This window comes from Quercus suber, unplaced genomic scaffold, assembly GCF_002906115.3.
Source record: "Quercus suber isolate HL8 unplaced genomic scaffold, Cork oak 2.0 scaffold_5, whole genome shotgun sequence".
NCBI classification, from domain to species: domain Eukaryota; kingdom Viridiplantae; phylum Streptophyta; class Magnoliopsida; order Fagales; family Fagaceae; genus Quercus; species Quercus suber.
The window spans coordinates 2,456,184-2,475,291 of NW_027069471.1; the positions used below are offsets into that span (position 1 = coordinate 2,456,184).

General features: G+C 35.1%; 3 protein-coding genes across 3 annotated transcripts; all 3 read right to left on the reverse strand.

The window, feature by feature from the left end:
* Nucleotides 1–1,043: 1,043 nt before the first annotated feature.
* LOC111998953 (uncharacterized) lies at nt 1,044–4,355 on the reverse strand. Its single transcript, XM_024031073.2, has 7 exons — nt 3,922–4,355; nt 3,755–3,840; nt 2,617–2,695; nt 2,384–2,443; nt 1,583–1,704; nt 1,408–1,479; nt 1,044–1,265 (listed from the first exon to the last, which is right to left on the reverse strand). The coding sequence occupies exons 1-7, from the start codon at nt 4,300–4,302 to the stop codon at nt 1,163–1,165; spliced, it is 903 nt and encodes a 300-aa protein (XP_023886841.1). The 5' UTR covers nt 4,303–4,355; the 3' UTR covers nt 1,044–1,162.
* Nucleotides 4,356–4,872: 517 nt separating this feature from the next.
* LOC111998944 (alpha-galactosidase 1) lies at nt 4,873–9,335 on the reverse strand. The gene is made up of 15 exons (XM_024031066.2): nt 9,050–9,335; nt 7,621–7,679; nt 7,363–7,419; nt 7,219–7,253; nt 6,987–7,090; nt 6,792–6,867; nt 6,632–6,690; nt 6,433–6,498; nt 6,270–6,353; nt 6,116–6,180; nt 5,919–6,001; nt 5,725–5,815; nt 5,571–5,620; nt 5,336–5,476; nt 4,873–5,229 (listed from the first exon to the last, which is right to left on the reverse strand). The coding sequence occupies exons 1-15, from the start codon at nt 9,214–9,216 to the stop codon at nt 5,137–5,139; spliced, it is 1,230 nt and encodes a 409-aa protein (XP_023886834.1). The 5' UTR covers nt 9,217–9,335; the 3' UTR covers nt 4,873–5,136.
* A 3,703-nt stretch (nt 9,336–13,038) lies between these two features.
* On the reverse strand, nt 13,039–18,666 carry LOC111998943 (pyruvate kinase, cytosolic isozyme). The gene is made up of 4 exons (XM_024031065.2): nt 18,501–18,666; nt 18,145–18,420; nt 16,581–17,042; nt 13,039–14,126 (listed from the first exon to the last, which is right to left on the reverse strand). The coding sequence occupies exons 2-4, from the start codon at nt 18,400–18,402 to the stop codon at nt 13,314–13,316; spliced, it is 1,533 nt and encodes a 510-aa protein (XP_023886833.1). The 5' UTR covers nt 18,403–18,420; nt 18,501–18,666; the 3' UTR covers nt 13,039–13,313.
* Between the last annotated feature and the right edge of the window lie 442 nt (nt 18,667–19,108).

Here is a 19,108-nt window from a genome sequence, read left to right on the forward strand (position 1 = left end):
GCTCTATTTTCAATATCATGTAAATAATCTAATACAATTGCAACTAATTCCTCAAATTCTAAATCACACAATGAGTTCATGCATAGTCAGAAAGATAATTTCTCATAAAATAGTTTAAAATAAATTTATACCATATTTGTGCATTGCACAAGGAAATCTGCTAGTAATTTCTGATATCTAAGTATATTAAGATTGTCTTTTGCGTAGGATCTACAAGAGTACTGATACTTTGGAACATTTTATGATTTTGAAATCTCTGTGAAGTAACCCAAACATATGTTCACTTGAAGCTATATGATCATGTTGAGTTGATTCGTTGGATATATAAATAAGGAAAAATATAGGTACAGTTTCTTAGTTGTGAAATTTAATGTATTGCATCTAAAGAATTGTACCAAAGTTCTACCTTATAAATAAATATTAACAAATTTATTTCGAGACTCAAATCTCATATGTAACTACAAATTTTTAAACATGTATGAAATTTTTGGAAACTATAAGATATACATGCTCAATTATGAAAAATGTAAACTGCTCATACCCACTACGTAGCAACTGCTAAAATTATTCACCATATAATTTTAATCACATTGCATATTTAATTAGTCATGTGACATAACTTGTTTAAAAAATACATATGAATAGATTTTTAATCACAGACCCCACCCGCTGGGCATTCCGATTCCCAACCCCATTGGAAAAAATAAATCCCTAGGACCCTATCCTTATCCTGCCCAATCAGATATATATATATATAATATATATATATATATATATATAATCATTCACATGTTAGATATCTTAAAAATTCAGATATATATATATATAATATATATATATATATATATATAATCATTCACATGTTAGATATCTTAAAAAAAAACTGAATCCCTATGCAAGCTGAGACCTAATTAGGGTAGTTAAACCCAAAGGATTTAACCAAGAGAAGATAATTCTAGGGGGCCACTTAACCGGAGGTATAGTATGCTGCTTGAAACTGCTAATCACAAATACTGCTTGACACATAAATCACTCGACTCAAATAGCATCAGAACTTGCAAATAATTTTCAAAATAAATGCACTGTACATACAATGTCAAAATACATGAAGCATACAATGTCATGCAATATTATACATGAGATATAGTATTCCAAATTAATTTTAAATCTTGAAGTACTTGTATCCAAAATCAGGGTTTGTCATCCCCTCTTCCCAGTCACCCATGCATCGACCGCCAAAAACTATCTGTTGAATGCCTGAATAACTGCATGAAGAAAAAAAAACCTAGTCAGCAGTTGAACAAGTGAATGTGGATGGTACAAGTATAGTCAAAGAAGAAACACCCATCCAATCCAAAAATAGATCATATTCTTTTCTAATGTTTCCTTTTGGTCGTTGTGACTTACTCTGAACTTAAGACTGTCAAGCAGTTGAGGAGTACATCAATAGCAAAATAATCAGAAGTTCCAAGGTCTACCCTGTTATACACATATCTGATTAGATCACTTTCACGGACAAGTACCAAAACAAATATGCTATATGATACTGAAAAGAAATATAATGAAGTTCTGGAACTCATACCAAAAACGACCCCAGTTATCTTGAAACTCAACATCACTGATATCATGAAATGAAGATGGCATCACATTGAAGCCCTTATTTGCATCATAAAGGGGATTGTACTCCATCGATGAATTAGCCAGCTGTCATCAATTTGACACTACATGTTTCAACCTTTCTTAACAAAGCAATGGCTAAAACTAAGATATTTAGATAATGATGAGCTAATGAGGCACAAAAGTTGCAATACTATCATTTAAAAGGAAAGGATAACACAAGGGCAAAACTTTCTTACATTAGGCTAAGTAATAGCATAAATTACTCAATTAAAATCTTCATAAAAGTTTCACTGATACTAAAACCTATTATTATCTAGGCCGTAGAATTACAGAGCAGTGTCAAGGATGTGAACTAGTTATTAGGCGTATTGTACTAATGTTTCGACGTTGCTATCTGTTGTTAGCCTCTGCTTGGGGCTTGAGGTTGTATTTTTAAGCCTTTTGACTTGAGTGGATTCTGTATTTGTTGCTGGTTTCCAGCTTGTGTTTCAATAAAATTTGCTTGATATCAAAAAGGATGCAAACTAGGAGAGCATTTATTTTGAATGAGAGGATAAAACTTATCATTACAAGCACCTATATGCATATGAAACAAATATATATATATATATATATATTATAGAAATAAAAACATCATTAAGAATAAAGACTTGGCAACATCTGATTATCAGACTACACAAGCACACTAAAGATAAAAATTACATGGTGAGAAAATAGTAAGTTAAAGTAAAAGGAAATGACATGCAAAGAACAATGGTTGAACCTGTAGATTAGCAGAATTAAAAGCTCCCAAGCGCCCCATAACATACCATGACTGAATTACCTGCATAAATTCCTTAATAAATTAATTGTAAACTTTGTAAAAGTGTTGCTATGAAGATGAAGAAACAAACAGATGATGTCATCTTTTTATCATCTAAATTTTTGACATAATTTGTATAAAAACTAGTGGCAATGGAAGGAACTCAGTGAGATGTTATCACATGATATACTTACACCACCAATAAGGTCAACATCCCGATCAGATGGTGCTCCATACAATTCAAACCAAATGTAAGAATCAAGAGGATTGAAGCTGTCAATAAACAAAAAGCATGTTAGAAACAAAGAAAGTACTAATGGAGAAAAACAAATTATATAAGGTACCACACAAACATCATTTGTTTTCTACACCCAACAATGATCCAGGGAAAGTAATGAAGTATAAAATATCATATATGCTTATCAGTTCACTGAATGATATTCCTGTAACAACACAGGTCTTGATTGTCTAAGCAATGGTTCCCTGGTCATGATAACTCTTAAAAGAAAGTAGAATATGCTCAGGAAGAACAGATAAATTTAAGTCATTTTCAAGATAGTATTGTTGACAAACAAAAAAAAAAACAATGAAAATGTGAAACAATATTAACATGGGTATTGAAGCATTCAGCAAGATAAGATCATATAGTCATCTACAACATCAAGCCTGGTACTGATTGGATCATTACTTACTAGTTAACATACGCAAGAAAGAAATGCCTACACCTGCCTCCTGTACTGAAAAATTGCAGATATGAAGCATACATGCAAAGAAGATAAACTATCGCCTAATGTCTAGGTGGTGGAAATGTAAACAATTTATAGGGATCTACAGATGTGTCCCAACTGGACATTTCCAATTATTTACTTCCCTTTAATACTTGAAAGCTTCCGATTTTTCTAGAAATTTATAATTTGACAAGAATTAAAATTTATAGAAAAGAAATGGAACACAATGTGTGAGGCATCTTTCAAAGAAGAAACAAAGCTCAATTGAGAGAGAGATGGGGGAAAAAAGCCAACAAACTGACAGAACCAACCAATGAAGGAGGGCATCTTTCAATTTATAATCATGTTTTCCAACAGTCCCAACAACTTGCCAATTGATGGATAAGTCCTTGCTTGTGTAAGTTGAACAGAAGTGAAGGGATGTTTTGTACACAACAAAATATAGGAGTTGTAAATTTTTTTGATAAACATAGGAATTCTAAATTTAATAACTTACTTCAACATAACAGTATCCAGGTTTTGATAAACATAGTAAAGAGATAGATACAAAGACAAAGGAAAGGAGCGTGGAGAAAACAAGTAGAGTTCAATTTAAGCAGATTACTCTCTAAAGCTGACTTTGAAGGCAAGGATGGAACCCGTTTTTGATTTGTGAAAGTCTCGACCTTTCTTCCGAACTCTCTCTTCAACCTGTAACATGTACACCACACGAATTAGATAGTCTCTACACACACACACACGAAGGAATTGGAGAAAGAGAGAGATCTGGACCCGTTTGCGCATGAGGTCCGGGTTGCCGATGGAATCAGCGAGAATGGCACGGAGCTCATGGTCATGTTTGCAAGCATCTTCAAGAACTTTGGCCCAGGCAGGATAGTTGTGAAGGTTATCAAGTTGGCGCTTCCTCTTCTCTTCTCGAATCTTCAGCAATCTGCGCCCTCGAGCGCTGCTTCCTGTCGTCACTTCAATGTCTCTACTACTACTACTGCTGTTTTTACTTGTACTTGCGGTGGCACCAGACTCATTATTGGAAACCCAAGAAGAAGATATCGGAAACAAAGGTATTTGCTTCTTCTTATTTATATACACGGAGGGAGGGGGAGGACAGACTGATAGTTCTGGGCATGGATGATAATAAATTGAGCACAACATCACTTTCAATTTTCCACAACTCTGCTTCTCCCTCTCTCTCAATATATATATATATATATATATATCATATCATCGCTTTTCAATTACATTTACACGCTCCTTTTTTGGGTTTTTTTATTTTTTTTTATTTTTTTAAGTAATGGGCACTCTTGCCAAGCCCAACTCAGTTTTTGCACATTTTTAGTATGTAATATACTTTAAAAAAAATTTAAAAAAATAAACTTGTGACAACCCGGCCTCCATGGTTTTTTTTAACTTCAATTTGTTCCAAGTTTTCTTCTTCTTCTTTTTAACCGTTTATTCTTTTGTATAATCTAGCATCCTTATCTTCTTTGTTTTATATTCTTTGGAAATTTATCTATGCATCAGCATTAACAATATCACCTTCTCCAACTGCACCACTCAACTCAAACAAGGCAATGTAGTTTGTAAACCTGTATTATATCTATAACACTAATATTGCATTGCAGGTGAATCCTTTTTCTTTTTTTAATTTGGTTAATAATTTATTTACTTAACCAAATAATAATTTGTCTTAACATAATTTTTTTTTTTCCCTTCTATTACGAATAGTAGATAATGCCGAACAGAACAAGGAACAGGCTTGTGGGGGGATAAAGGTTACTACACTACTACTCATTGCTCATTTTTTTAACACAGGACGAAACTTTTGCTTCCTCCCATTTTTCCTTCTTTATTCCAATAAAATTTTCATTACATGAACCCGTAGAAAAGAGACACTTGTAAAATCTCAATACTCTCTCACGCTACAGCATCAGGTAGCTTGGAATTAACAGGAAGAACATATAGAAGAGAGCAATGCCAAGCGTGACCTCAAGCAATTGGCTTCAACACAAACATTTTGCATCCGTGAGATGGAACGGTGGCTGTCAAGTTTCCAACGAATCGTGTCTTCAGTGTCTTGTGCTGCAAGAGACACATATATTACAAGGTATCTCATAAATACAAACGTGGAACTGAAATGCCCATGACCTTAAAAAGGCATGAGAAAAGAAAGCTTAATCAAAAATACCTCCCAAACATCTCTTGCTACAACAACACTGTTTTCAGGGATTCCAATGTCTTCCCAAAGGCTTGTAATTGAACGACGCACAGGGCCTAGGTTGAGCAGAACTAGAGCAAACCTATAACCTGAAAGAGGCCCCGCCCAATTCTGTTGCAATTTAACATAAAAGTTATGTTTTGCTCCTATGAAGTGAGACAAAAGTACACACTACGCATCATAAGATAATTTAGGCAAACTTTACCTCAATATCACCTTCCATCCTAACCTTTTTACCTTGTACACCAAGTCGATCTGTTATAGATGATGATCAAGTCAATTTTCATAACCATTGCTACAGAGTAGTTCACAAGATGGGAGGAAAAATACACCATCAGTTACAAAATTGATGCACTTACCTTGATTAACTGCAATAACCTCTTTATTGGAAATGATATCAAATGTCTCTTTTGTCATGTTCCTCAAATCACAACCAAGGATAAGGGGAGCCTACAATACCATTTTATGTTTAAGCAAACAGAAGCCAAAACCCCAATAATATGCATTCATACAAATCAGAGCATCAAATTCCACATAGTACTGCCTGAAATACCTTGGAAATAGCCCATAAACTAAAGTGCGCTATATATTCATCATTTGTCATCCCTCCATTTCCCACCTCAAGCATGTCAGGATCTGCACAAAGTCAAGCAGATAAGATGCCTATAAATTTCTTAGAAAAAATTGGACTAAAGAGTTTCTTAAAAAAATTATGTTAGTGTGACTTAACTATTGTAGGAGAATACTAACCATTCCAACCACCAGGCCTAGCATAATCAGCATATACATCATTTGCATCTATTCTAGAGATCATACTGTGGAAGAACAAACAAAAAGAAATGATTTTGGGCTCAGGATTTGTATAATCAATTATTAACTTAACAGAAACATGAAATTTATCTACCTTGTCCAATTATCAGCAATGTCATTAGTAGTTCTCCAGCTATTTCCAACCTTAGAACCCCATAGAGCAGGGTGCAAGTCCCCCCTATTAAGCGAAAGAAAAACAAATCATTAATGGAGTGACTTTCACAACATTGATTTAAAAGTTAGAGATATAGGATTACCATTCACAAAGGGAGAAAAAGATTGGACGGCCTGCTTTCATTAGTGCCCTAGTCATTACAGGGTATCTAACAGAAGAAGAAATAAACGGATCATTTATTACTCTCATAACTCAAAGTTCGAACATACATGTGCGGAAAAAAAAAAAAAATCTACGTTCCCCATTTCCTTGTGAGGTTAATATCAAGATGACTATATTACCTAACAGTTGGCTTTGTTCCATCATTGTAACAGTTATCATACTTCAAATAATCAACACCCTGCATACAAATTTCATTATTGCATGATTTGGTATTGCAAGTGTCAATAGCAAAAATGGACAAAGAAAACCCATAAAGAAAATAAAAACTAAATTTCCTACCCATGAAGCAAAAGTTTTGGCATCTTGCTCCTCGTGACCAAGTGAACCAGGCATAGTTCTGCTACAAGTATAATAACTGCAAAGTGGAGGTGAAAGAATTTGTTTTCCTAGTTGTTTCAGTAACAAGGGAATATTGATATTGAACAATTATCATATAGCATAAAGTTGTGTTAGGGTGTAGTACAGTCATGTTACCCTGAATCTGAGTAGATTCCTAACTTAAGGCCCTTGCTGTGAACGTAATCTGCAACACCTTTAATGCCAGATGGAAATGTTGAACTCCTAGGCAATAGATTACCCTGAAAAGTAAGAAACAAACGTTTAGTACAACTACAAAGTTCAAATGTTTGTATTCTTCTCAGAAACTTCAAAAACACTAAAATTGTAAGAGAAGCCAACTTATCAAAAATTATAAAAGAAACCATACATTGTCATCACGATGTATTTCAGCCCAGCAATCATCTGGGAAAGTAAGAAATAGAAGTTGTGGCTCAGTTTCATGTACCCACTTAGCTAAAAGAAAAGAAGATTTATGATAAAAGAGAAACTACATAAATCGATTGCCACATACCTATATTAACGTAGATATATCCAAGCTTGGCAAGACCAGTGGAGACCAGAGCATCAGCTGTTAAACCAAGAAAACAAGGACTATTGTAAGTCGATCTCTCCCACCTCAATAGATGCAGTTTACCATTTTGCTATGTGAACTTTGACAGCACTTTTTGATATATATAAGTTCCTCATTTAAGGATATTTAAAATAAAGAGAAAAAGACAGCACTGGTTAACGTTTGAAGGAGAATATTGCATTTGAGTAGTAAACCTACCAGTTTCTTTGATGACTTTCTCATCGATATTGCATTGGAAGTGATTCCAACTATTCCACCTACATAAGTAGAAAACAACTCAATCCCACAATTCCCCATCCATATTATTATGATTTTTTTTTTAGTTCATGGTGTTATTAAGCAATAGGAAAAGTAGTTCTAGTAATAAATGTGAAGAGCTTTCATCCAAAAATAACAATAAATATATACTAAAAAAAGTGAAGAGGATATGATTATAAAAAGATAAGTAGAGACACCAACGGCCTTCTAGCTAAATTGGCACCTCCTATATACAAAGTGCTTGGAGTCTAGGGGGTCTAAGGGGGAAAAGGTTTGAACTACAGGGTTAGCAGTTGTAATTATTTCTCAAAAAAATTATAAAAAAAAAAAAGTAGAGACAAACTTGGAATTAATTACGTACAAAGCACTCTTTCAACGGTCACTAATTAGATAAGATCTGATAAAATTGTATATTCGAAAATCTTACAAAAATCTATGTTATTATAGTTTTATACCAATTTATCTTATTATTAGGAGTTAATGAAAAGTTGAATCTAGGAGTATTAAAAGGAAACAAAGTTCCCATCAAAGAAAAAAAAAAGTTTTTTAAGGATACAAAATGCGTAATTTCTCTCATTGACATTGTTATATTTTCTTGAACAACCAACAAGAAGATATTATTTCCCATTCAGATGTGTGTAACTTCCATCTTTAATTTAGAAATATTTGAAGAATGATCACGTATTAATCCAGAATATATAGATGAGGATCATTATAATGATCTTCTTTTTTTTTTTTTTTTGAGAAACCTGATCTTCTTGATTAGTAAGGGAAAAATAAAAAGAAATATATTATGATATACAGACGAGAGATTACAGCAAAAAGAGATGAAATGTGATTTTAAGAGAATAATAAAGCAAGACCAAAATTTGTCCTTAGCAAACTACAGTATTAGGACAATAAATAAATAAATAAATAATAATAATAGGATTAAAATAAAAATTCACATTGGAATTACGAGGGTGCTAGTGCGGTGCCTGTGCCTACCACAGAGAAGCTACTTTAATGCTAATCAGTACTGCAATCCAGATGAGGACTGAGGAGGACCCAGCCGAACCTGATCTAATGGGTTTGTATATACACACAAACACAACATCGAACAAACAATGCAAGATCTTTCTTTGATTATCTGATACAAACAGTTGATTGTCATGTGACAAGGACAAACTGGTCGTTCTCGTTCATCACTCACAGTCACCAACCAACAAAACTATAGTAGTTGCAGTTAAACTAAAAACTTTAAAATAAATAAATAGATAAGAAAGAGTACTTAAATTAAAAGAAGAAGAATGAGAGACTAAGCAAGTGCAAGGTGGTGGTGGTAGTAGTAGTAGAAGTAGTAGGAGTAGTTTGAGGAGTATAGTATTACCCCATTTGAGGAGTCAAGCCAAGCCCATTGGCAAGCAGATTTCTCTTGTGTCTCTGGCTGTAGTACTGGAATTTGCTATTCTTACCCTCAGCAGAAACAGTAGTACTACTACTGATCACCATCATCAACACCGCTACAACTACACAAACACCCATAGATCTCTCCATCTTCGTAGTCGTAGATGTACCCTTTCACCCACACCCACTATCTCTCAACAAGTCTCTTTAACCAGTGATGGTGATCCTATGCTATATATATATATATATATAATATATAGATATATAAAATACTTGTTTAATAAATTAGGACAACGTTTTTCTATTTTCTTATTTTTAAACGAGGAACAGGACAATGTCTATTTACTCAATTTGTCTCTATTTATGAGACAGTATATGCTGTAATTGGACCATGAAACACCACGTGGATTCTCCAGAAATAACATATATGTACTTTCTCTTCTATTTTATATATTCAGTAAAAAGTACTGATCGAGGAGAAGTCCAGTCCAGAGGCAAGAGAGCTGTCTTATTTCCCGTGATTCCAAATTTTTCCCTTTCATTATCTCTAACTCTAAAGTTAGAAATTTAATTTGTTGAATATCAATATACAATTTTTTTGTCCTAATCCTTTTTTCTAGTACATGAGGACAATTTTGTGAATTTCAATCAATTACTTTCAACCTCCAAAAAAAAAGATAAATACTTTCTACCCATCTGGTGCCAGTGCGAGTGCGAGCCATTTACCAATTATAACTTTCCTCTTCCTAATTTGTCACTTGTCCAGATGTTTCTAAAAGAGAAGTCTAAAGTTGAAAGCTTCTCTCCTCAATTACAATTATTGAATTTTAAGGACCAAAAAATGAGAAGGCCCACCGTCGGCGTGTTGGACTGAAATGAACAGTCACAATAAAATGTTTGTCTTCCTTTTTCTTGTGACAAGTCTACCAATATCATGCTCTCATTCTTGGCAGGTGTTACAATTTAACAAACATTTGCAATTTCTTTTTATAACTACTTTTTATTTTAAAAGTAGTGTTCATAATTTAAAATATGAATTATTTTTATTTATTTCAAAAAAAAAAAATCCAAAAGAACATAAATGAAGCGGTAGACAGTATGTTTGTACACGTACTTATATACAAACTTTAATAAGACGGTATTAGAGGGGAGAAAGGTCAGCACATAAATATATGTGTTATATATATGAACTTTTTCTAATTAATTATTGTATAAATTGTTATGTGTCCATGGCTCTCCATTAATTGCTTTAATTTATTCATGGTCAATTTTGATTGGTAGAGCATAATATGGTACTAAGAAAGTAAGACAAGATTTGAACTTCAATTGTAGACTACTATCATCTTCCTTTTTTTTTTCTTTTTTCTTAGAATAACCTTCCATTTGATTCTCAAAAAAAAAAAAAAAAAAAAAAAAAAAAAAAAAAAAAAAAAAACCTTCCATTTCAAATTAACACTATGTTCACTAATTTAATATATATTCATTATTGTAATATATCTAATTATTCCATATTTATAATATTCTTACCCCGGACAATTTTAAATTACTATTACACAACTTCTATTTTAATTTCATTAATAACATTCATATGCAAATTGAATCGATGTTGCCTAATTTGATACATCTTCCCACCATCACCCTCACCCTCCATATTAGTAAGCATTATTAACCAATAGAAAGAATAATACATCATACCCGTATAAATAATATGTTACACAAAACCTAGAGTATAATGTTATACTTTAGTGATTATGTTAATTATAAGAATAAGTCTAGTATCACAATTAATTCCGCAACTTTATCACAACTTTGTCATATGGCCACCCATGAGTGGTGGAGTTATGGACCTATCATTTTATTTTCACCACTTACAACTCGTCATATAGGAAAGTTGTGGCAAAGTAGTGAAAATTGTTGTAGCACTAGACTTACTCTAATTATAATAATATCAATAGGATAATTAATTTTCTTTCCCTTTTATGTCCATCTTTTGATATTTGCTTTCTATGTTTGCTGTTGATGATTCATTCTTTTTTTAGTTCCAAGAAATTATTTAGAGTATCTTTTTCAAATTTTAATCTTGATATATTTGATGAACCGTGATATTATCTACTTATTTATTTCCTTGATTAAATAATTAAGTAAAATAATTTGTTTCATTTATTCCTCAAAAAAAAAAAAAATTGTTTCATTTTGATATCCATGGACGGTAAGGTTTCGTTGATATGCTCAATCCCCATTATTTATTTGATTTATTTAGTTGGGATGTTGATTTTTTTCTTTTTTCTTTTTTTTTTTTTCTTTTTTTGAGAAGGAGTCGGGATGTTGATTTATTTAACCTTTATTGTTCTTTGGCATTTCTTTACCATACACTATACACATTTTGGTCCAACCACGTGCTTTTATTGTCCGTTGTCTTACTAAGAGTAAGAGCACCAACCACCAAGCCAATCTCATCCCTTATCACAACACCCACACCACGTGTCCCTTGAGAAGAGAAAATAGCTGCATCCACGTTAACTTTGAACAAAGGAGCAGTAGGTGGAACCCATGCAAAGAGAACAAAGTCTCATTAACAAGAGAAAACTTCTCATTTGCAAATCGAAATTCAGCAATATACTGCCCAACCCACTGCACTAGCATATGACTCGATCAAATTTTTTTTGCCATTTCTTCTCACATTCCTTCTTGTCCACATTGCCCAAGCAATAGAAATAGCAAAGAGAGAGAGTCATCATTGCATTGTTGGCTATCCCAGAGGAACAAAGCAAGTCAATAAAGGTCTAGAACTAAACACTATGCCAAGCTTAAAAATAGAAGATAACTCCCACACTTCAGCAGCAAAACTACATCTCCAAAAGAAATGACCCGAAGACTTCCCCTCCTCCCCACGTTGCTCACACCTATCATCCACCAAAACTCCTCTCTTCTTAAGATTAAAAGGACAAGGGAGGATATATTTACAGGCCCTCCAAGCAAAATGCTTAACCTTATTAGGAACTTGTAAGCTCCAAATCTTCCCCCATAATTTTTTAATCACCTCATCATTAGAGATACAGCCTCTTTCAGATTGCTCACACAAGTTCATAGCCAATTCATATGTAATCCTCGCCGAGAACTTGCCATTTGGTGTAGCATTCCAAATCACAGAATCCTCCAAAAGAGCTGAACTAATAGGAATACCCAAAATAGTTTCAGCCTCATGCGGAATAAACAGAGACTTAACTACCTCTGCCTTCCACTCCCCACGATCACAATTAATCAACTCACATACCCAGGCATGTTCCTCCAGCAGGTTCATGGGAGAAGTGACTTTAAAAGTCGATGGGGGTGGGAAGCCATTTATCAGCCCAAATCCTTATCTTTTGACCATTTCCCATCCTCCATCTCAAACCCCTCCTAACAACATGAGCTGACATAATACTCCGCCACAAATAAGGTCTTCTCCCCAAAGAAGCATCCACAAAATCACACTCTGAAAAATATTTAGCTTTGGGAACACGATAAGCTAAAGAAATTTGAGAACACGATAGACTAAAGAATTTGGTTTCGTCTAAAGTTTCCACCAGTGTTTAGGTAGCAAGGCTAGATTGAACTCCTTAAGAAGCTTAAAACCCATACCACCTTGACTTTTAGGAATGCACAACTTCTCCCAACTAATCCACACCATCTTCTTTTTCTCACCCTTTTGACCCCACCAGAAATTTCTCACCATAATAGTTAATTCTTCACATAGGGAGTCTGGAATCTTGAAACAACTCAATCTCAATCATATTCCTCGCCAAAAACTAATTGATGACTTGGTTCAAATCAATCATATTTATCATATCTTTTCAAAAGATAACTTCTATTCAAATTTTAAAAACATAGATCTAGTCACAAATTAATGCATAGGATGGGACACCATATCAACGCAGACAAACAACAAAAATCGAAACCAAAGACAAAAACATGGCGACAAAACTCAAGGGATTACAAAAGTAACGTGGTGCAAATATCTAATGGGAACTACCACAACCAGAAATATTAAAAGGGATGTCCTGCCCCTTATTTCTACCAGGGCATTGTAATATCATAACATTAGCTAACTGGAAAAACAAGAAATCCAGCATAGCTCCAAAAAGATGAAAAATAGCTGAATATTTTTAGTGCTGTGAAGATTAAATAGCATAAACATAAAATAGATAAAATTCAAACATAACCACCTTTAGATGCCAAGCATTGTCTCCTGCATACCCTATCAATTATCACTTCACAACACAGATCTTAATAACTGAGGCAGCTCCAATACGATGAAGTGCCACTACTGCATCACCAGGCTTGCAGAGGCCCTTCTGTGTTGCTGACTTCAGAGCAGCTTCCAAAATCACCTCAGTCGATTCTGCATCAGTGGCCTTAGCAGATCCCTCAGCCAGCAGAGGAATCAAACCCCGGTATATTAGGCTATGCCTTGCTGGTGTCTCATCACTGCAAGTCCAATCAAACGAGTCTGTCGTCAAAACTGGAACAACTACTGACAGGATTGGAACAGCTGGCCTGTACTTGGCAACCAACTTGGCCGTGGTTCCTCCACGTGTCAACACAACAATCAGTTTTGCTTTGGCCTTGTTAGCAGTCCGGACAGCAGATGATGCAAGGCTCTCCAATGGGCTCATTGGAAGTGGGGTTGACCTAATCATCTCCTTAAAGATAGCCCCATAATCAAGGGATGATTCTGCCTCTATACAAATTCGAGCCATTATCTTCACAGCAATTTCTGGATAGGCCCCAGCTGCGCTCTCACCACTAAGCATCACACAGTCAGTGCCATCAAGGACAGCATTTGCTACGTCAGTGGCTTCAGCACGGGTTGGCCGGGGAGACTTGATCATGGATTCAAGCATCTGAGTAGCAGTGACCACAGGCTTGCCCACAAGATTACACTTATATATCATCATTTTCTGTGCCAGAAAGATTTTCTCAACTGGAATCTCCATTCCAAGATCACCACGGGCAACCATGAATGAGTCAGTCTCACGCAAGATCTCATCAAAATTGATTACTCCCTCCTGATTCTCAACCTGAGAAAACCACAGCAATTAAACAATCATCATTTGACCAACACTCGACAACAACCAAACAATCATTGCTTGATCAACATTTAGGGGGGAAAGAGAGAGAGAATGGCACAGCAACATGGAAAAATGCATTTTCTTTGACAATTTTTTCTTTAAAGTTGCTCAGATTAATTAAGGAACGAATTATCTTTAATATTCACAAACATATAGAGCCATACTTGACTTTTTTCAAACATGTTTTGTTACCTCATCAAGCTTCAAACTTGAGCTTAAGCTTGGTTCATTTAATTAAAGAACGAGCTCAAGGAGTATAGTAATGAATTGAACTCGAGCTTTTCATGAACAACTTTATTCATTTTAAAACCCTAGTGGCAACTCATGCATGGGCCTTGGAGAGTCCAAAAACGCAGATTTTGCAAATTAACCATATATAACTTGAATTTCTTTTGTTAAATGGCACCATTTAACATCAACATCTTACCATATGAAAGTCAGGAAACCCCTTCTTTTTTTTTTTTTTTTGAGAATCAGAATATCAGTTAACCCATTTTGACCAAACAAACATAACAAAGATCAAAAAGTTAGGGTTTTTATTTCTTAAGAACTTCTATGAGAACAAAGTGGAGGTACTCTTAGTTGTTTGGATCAGTTAAATGGGTTATTCAAACATGTATTAGTTTGGATCTGTACTCTTAGTTGTTTCTTTGCCTAAAAAGCAACCTCCTTTTTATCAAAACAACACCTATATACTCAAAACCCACAAGCTAATGACCAACACATGCACAGAGCTCCCAAAGGGAGAAAGTATTGAAGTGTTCAAGAGCAGATTCAGCTTAGTCTTTATCACAAGCACCATCTTTGGTGAGATATTAACAATAAGAACTCACCAAAACCACAATAGCCCACGAGCAAATCCCATAAAAGAATAACCTCAGAACCCAAAAGCAAGTCTCATGGTTTCTATAGTGGAGGGAACTACGTGAGGCTGGTTTCACAAAGCAGCGACTACCTCCCGCCCCTGACAGTGGAAGGATTACGGGTCAATGCTTACCTGTGCCCATCAAGACCCGTTGAGTTCATCCTAAATGAACAGTCACTTTTTTTTTTATTTTTTTGTTCTAGGTTTTGCTGTCTAGACTCTCATTTCTTATTTGATCTGGGTTTTGTTATATTCTGTGAATATTCAATTCTTTTGTTATATTATCTGGGTTTCTATGAAAAGTGTAGAATGCTTAAAATTGAGGCATGTCCTATATTGGGATTATGGATCATTAAGACAAATTTATCTTTCAAAACAAACAAACAAAAACACAATTCCAATCTAGTTTATATAAATAATAAAGGTGTTGTGCATGGTGGATTGGGAGTATATAAAGATTAGTTGGAGGAGAGGCAGAGCGACTGGGCGTACTCAAAGTCGGTTTTGGTTTTGGATTTGCTTTGAAACTTTGCATTTATTGGGGTCGGGTTGGTGGTGTTGGGGCTAAGCATGGAGGAGAGGCCAATTGCGCCGTTGAGGAAGTAGGTTATTGGATAGAATTGGAAGGAAGTGGGGTTTGGGGAAAGTGGTGCGGATTTGAATTTGAATTCAAGTTCAACTTCTGGGTCTGGGAGTGATGGTGAAGATTATGGGATTGAGAAACCAGGTTGGGGAAGAAACCAGGGAAGGCTAGTTTTGACAATGTTGTCCTTGTCCTTACTGTTTTTGTTGTTATTTGCTTCGATATATCTTTTGTTTAACATGGGGCTTGGTTAAAAATTCATTTTGCATTGAGAAAATTTGTTCTCATAGAAGTTCTTAAGAAATAAAAACCCTAATTTTTTTTTTATCTTTGTTATGTTTGTTTTTTCTTAAAAATATGTTTTTCTAACGTTTGAGGGTGAGGTGGATAACGGGGGAAGGGGGATAACGGATTGAAGTTCAAGTGGACAAAGTGATAAGTTTTAAACCACAGGTAGGCAAAGTAAAATGGGTCAAACATCAGGTGGGTTTACTGTAATTATTTTTATTTTTATTTTTTGAAATGAAACTCGAAACTTTCCATTGATATCAAATTAGTCTCAGTCGCATGTTTTTTTTTTTTTTGCGTCTTCTTCTGTGTGCTGTAATCAATAATGTAATGTGCGGCCCCCTCCTCACTCTCACTTGTTTTTACTTTTACATTTGATATCATCATGTCATGTCCAATGTCCATACTTGGTACGATAAATATCCCATGGTAGGTAAATATCAAAAACCAAATTATCTTTTCTTGCTTCCCAATCCCATGGGTCATGCCCTTTTCCTACTTTCAACAATCACTTCTCCCACAATTTCTGCTTTCTACTCTTTATCTATTCACTATTGGATCATTAATCACTATAACAATTTTTTTTTCTTTTTCCTTTTTACTTCAAAANTTTTTTTTTGAGAATCAGAATATCAGGAAAACTTGATATTGAAAAGAAGCAATATACCTTCGACATGAGTTGAATATTCTTCGCATGTGGCCCAAGAACCTTACGTACATTAACAAGATCTGAGCCCTTGCGCACAAATGAAAGAGCAATCATATCAATTTTATTAGGAACCCCCCATTCCAAAATATCTTCTTTATCTTTCTCTGTCAGTGTAGGAAGATCCACCACAATACCAGGAAGATTGACATTTTTCCTCTCACCCAGCATGGCAGTGTTCTCACAGCGGCATCTCACAGTCCCAGCATCTGGATCACAAGACAATACATTGAGGGTAATGGTGCCATCTGCACACAAGATGGTATTTCCAGGCTTTAAGTCCACAGCCAGCTTTTTATAGCTCATGGATATCGTCTTCTCATCCCCCTTGATGCTGTAATCAGTAGTGATGGTAATCTCCTGACCTTCTTTAAGCTGAATAGGCTTTGAATCCTTGAGAAAACCAGTTCGAATCTCAGGTCCCTGCATAAACAAAGAGGAATGCAAATACAGGAAGGTCAGTTATTTTATAATTCAAATTAGTGACCAGGACTTCAAGCACATTCAATTTGTAAATGTGTGAGAAGTAATCCATGTTTAGAAGTAGCATCATCAGATGAGTAGTTATTGAAAACAAAATTATGTCTTGTATGCCTGGGTATATCACAAATAAAATTCAACACAGAAAATGAGTATTGTGCATTCAATTCTAGAATCAACAGGAAAATGAGTCAGACAAGGTAAGCATAACTAACGTAAGTTTGCTTACATATTTAGAAAATAGCGTCCACTCTTTTAACCTTTGACATGTAACATGCAAAAGAAAGGAATTTTCCTGCTTCTTTTCTTCATTTATAAGATATAATATCTAATCAATAATGATGCTCCATTGAGAATTCATCTTGAACACACACAGACACCCAAAAAAAAACAAAGCACTAGGTGGAGCTAGTCAGCTTGCCAGTGCTCAAATTTTAAGCCAACTTTCAGTTTTGGGGGCCGAGTATGAATTTTTAGAATCCAAGACCTTGGTCTCTTCGTAGTTCTTCCTCTGCTCATTGGGTTTGAACCCAATACATCACCTTCCATTCCATTATCTGTAGTTTTAATGAGTTGAAGACCCGGTGCATGTACTTATTATGTCCATTGGCACCAAGAAATTAACCAAAACATCACGCCCCTTTAAGGCATAGACAAGTGAAGCACTATATAAGCAGAATTGGACAATTGTATATTTTTCTTTTGATAGAATAATTTAATTGGGGTATGTATTTGTTGAAAGCACCAAGAAATTGGCAATTGACCCAAAGGAAATTGGAGAATATAGTGAGCAGAAGAGAAATAATTTTCAAAATTCCTTAGTTTGAACATTCATTCCCATATGTAATATCTTGTTAACAGCACAAATGTGTGGTGAGTGAAGTGTAATAATATAATCGATTGGATTGGTGTTTAAGAGTGGAAAAAAAAAAAAAAAAGAATTTGAAGGATGTTGTGTTGTTTGATGGTGATAGTGATGAAGAGTAAGTAAAGCCCAATGTAAGGAATAAGAAATAGATAGTGAAAAGAGGAGAAGAAGGGGAACCTTGGTATCAAGCATGATGGCGGAGAGAATCTGAGTGTTGTGCATAGCAATCCTGAGATTGTTGAGAGTCTCCTGATGGTACTCGTGAGTGCCATGGGAGAAGTTGAAGCGAGCGACGTTCATGCCAGCCCTGAGAAGCTTTTCGAGCATGGGAACAGTGCGAGATGCGGGACCTAAAGTGCAGACGATCTTGGTCTTTGGGATACGACCATCGTTTGGGAGCTCCTTCAATATTCCCTCTATGTCTATGTTCGCCATTTCTCTCTCTCTCTCTCTCTGATTACAGATCAGATCAGATCAGATCGCATAAGAATTTTACAAATTAGAAAGAAAAGAAACGGAGGTTTATTACTTACCTGCTCAGCTCAGCTCAGCTCGTGCGGTGCGTGCTTACTGTCCTCTTCTTACTTTAGCTCCTCCCTCCACTCGCCCACCTAATTGCTTTCCTTTCTACCAGATGTCTCTCTCTTTCACTCTAAATAATTAAAAGTTGTATTGGCGTTTGTGTTGTCGTGTTGTGTTAAACTGTGGGCAAAGTCTGCCTAGTCTAGTCTAGTCTAGTGATGATGACATGATGCGGCTCCGCTAAAAAATGGAATATACGGAATATTTACTCTTCTCATACTCTCGCAGCGCTCAGATAAATAAATAAATAGATAGCGCTTTTCGAATTAATTAAAAAAAAAAAGGTGGGGGGGGGGGGGGGGGTTGGCAAAAGCGTGCGTTCATGCGTGGGTGGGTAAGGGTATCGTATAGTAAAGTTTGGTACACAATCAAATCAGTCTCAGTCGCATGTTTTGCGTCTTTTTTTTTCTTTTCTTTTTTTTGATAATTACGGTAACCCTATTTGATATTTGGGTCATTTTCATTTTGTCTATCCACGGTTCAAAATTTATCAATTTGTCCACTTAAACTTGAATATGTTACCCCGTTGCCTACATCACCCTCAGACATTAGAAAAACA

What these genes read in the sequence shown, in the direction of transcription:
- LOC111998953 (XM_024031073.2), bottom strand. Translation starts at nt 4,302, where the DNA reads ATGTTGTGCTCAATTTATTATCATCCATGCCCAGAACTATCAGTCTGT. An exon ending in GATAACTGGGGTCGTTTTTG is followed by an intron (nt 1,480 to 1,582) that starts GTATGAGTTCCA and finishes TGTGTATAACAG; the next exon opens with GGTAGACCTTGGAACTTCTG. An exon ending in TTGACAGTCTTAAGTTCAGA is followed by an intron (nt 1,266 to 1,407) that starts GTAAGTCACAAC and finishes TTCTTCATGCAG; the next exon opens with TTATTCAGGCATTCAACAGA.
- LOC111998944 (XM_024031066.2), bottom strand. Translation starts at nt 9,216, where the DNA reads ATGGAGAGATCTATGGGTGTTTGTGTAGTTGTAGCGGTGTTGATGATG. An exon ending in TAGGCCTGGTGGTTGGAATG is followed by an intron (nt 6,002 to 6,115) that starts GTTAGTATTCTC and finishes GACTTTGTGCAG; the next exon opens with ATCCTGACATGCTTGAGGTG. An exon ending in GGTTATTGCAGTTAATCAAG is followed by an intron (nt 5,621 to 5,724) that starts GTAAGTGCATCA and finishes CATCTATAACAG; the next exon opens with ATCGACTTGGTGTACAAGGT.
- LOC111998943 (XM_024031065.2), bottom strand. Translation starts at nt 18,402, where the DNA reads ATGGCGAACATAGACATAGAGGGAATATTGAAGGAGCTCCCAAACGAT. An exon ending in CCATCATGCTTGATACCAAG is followed by an intron (nt 17,043 to 18,144) that starts GTTCCCCTTCTT and finishes TTGTTTATGCAG; the next exon opens with GGACCTGAGATTCGAACTGG. An exon ending in ATATTCAACTCATGTCGAAG is followed by an intron (nt 14,127 to 16,580) that starts GTATATTGCTTC and finishes TGGTTTTCTCAG; the next exon opens with GTTGAGAATCAGGAGGGAGT.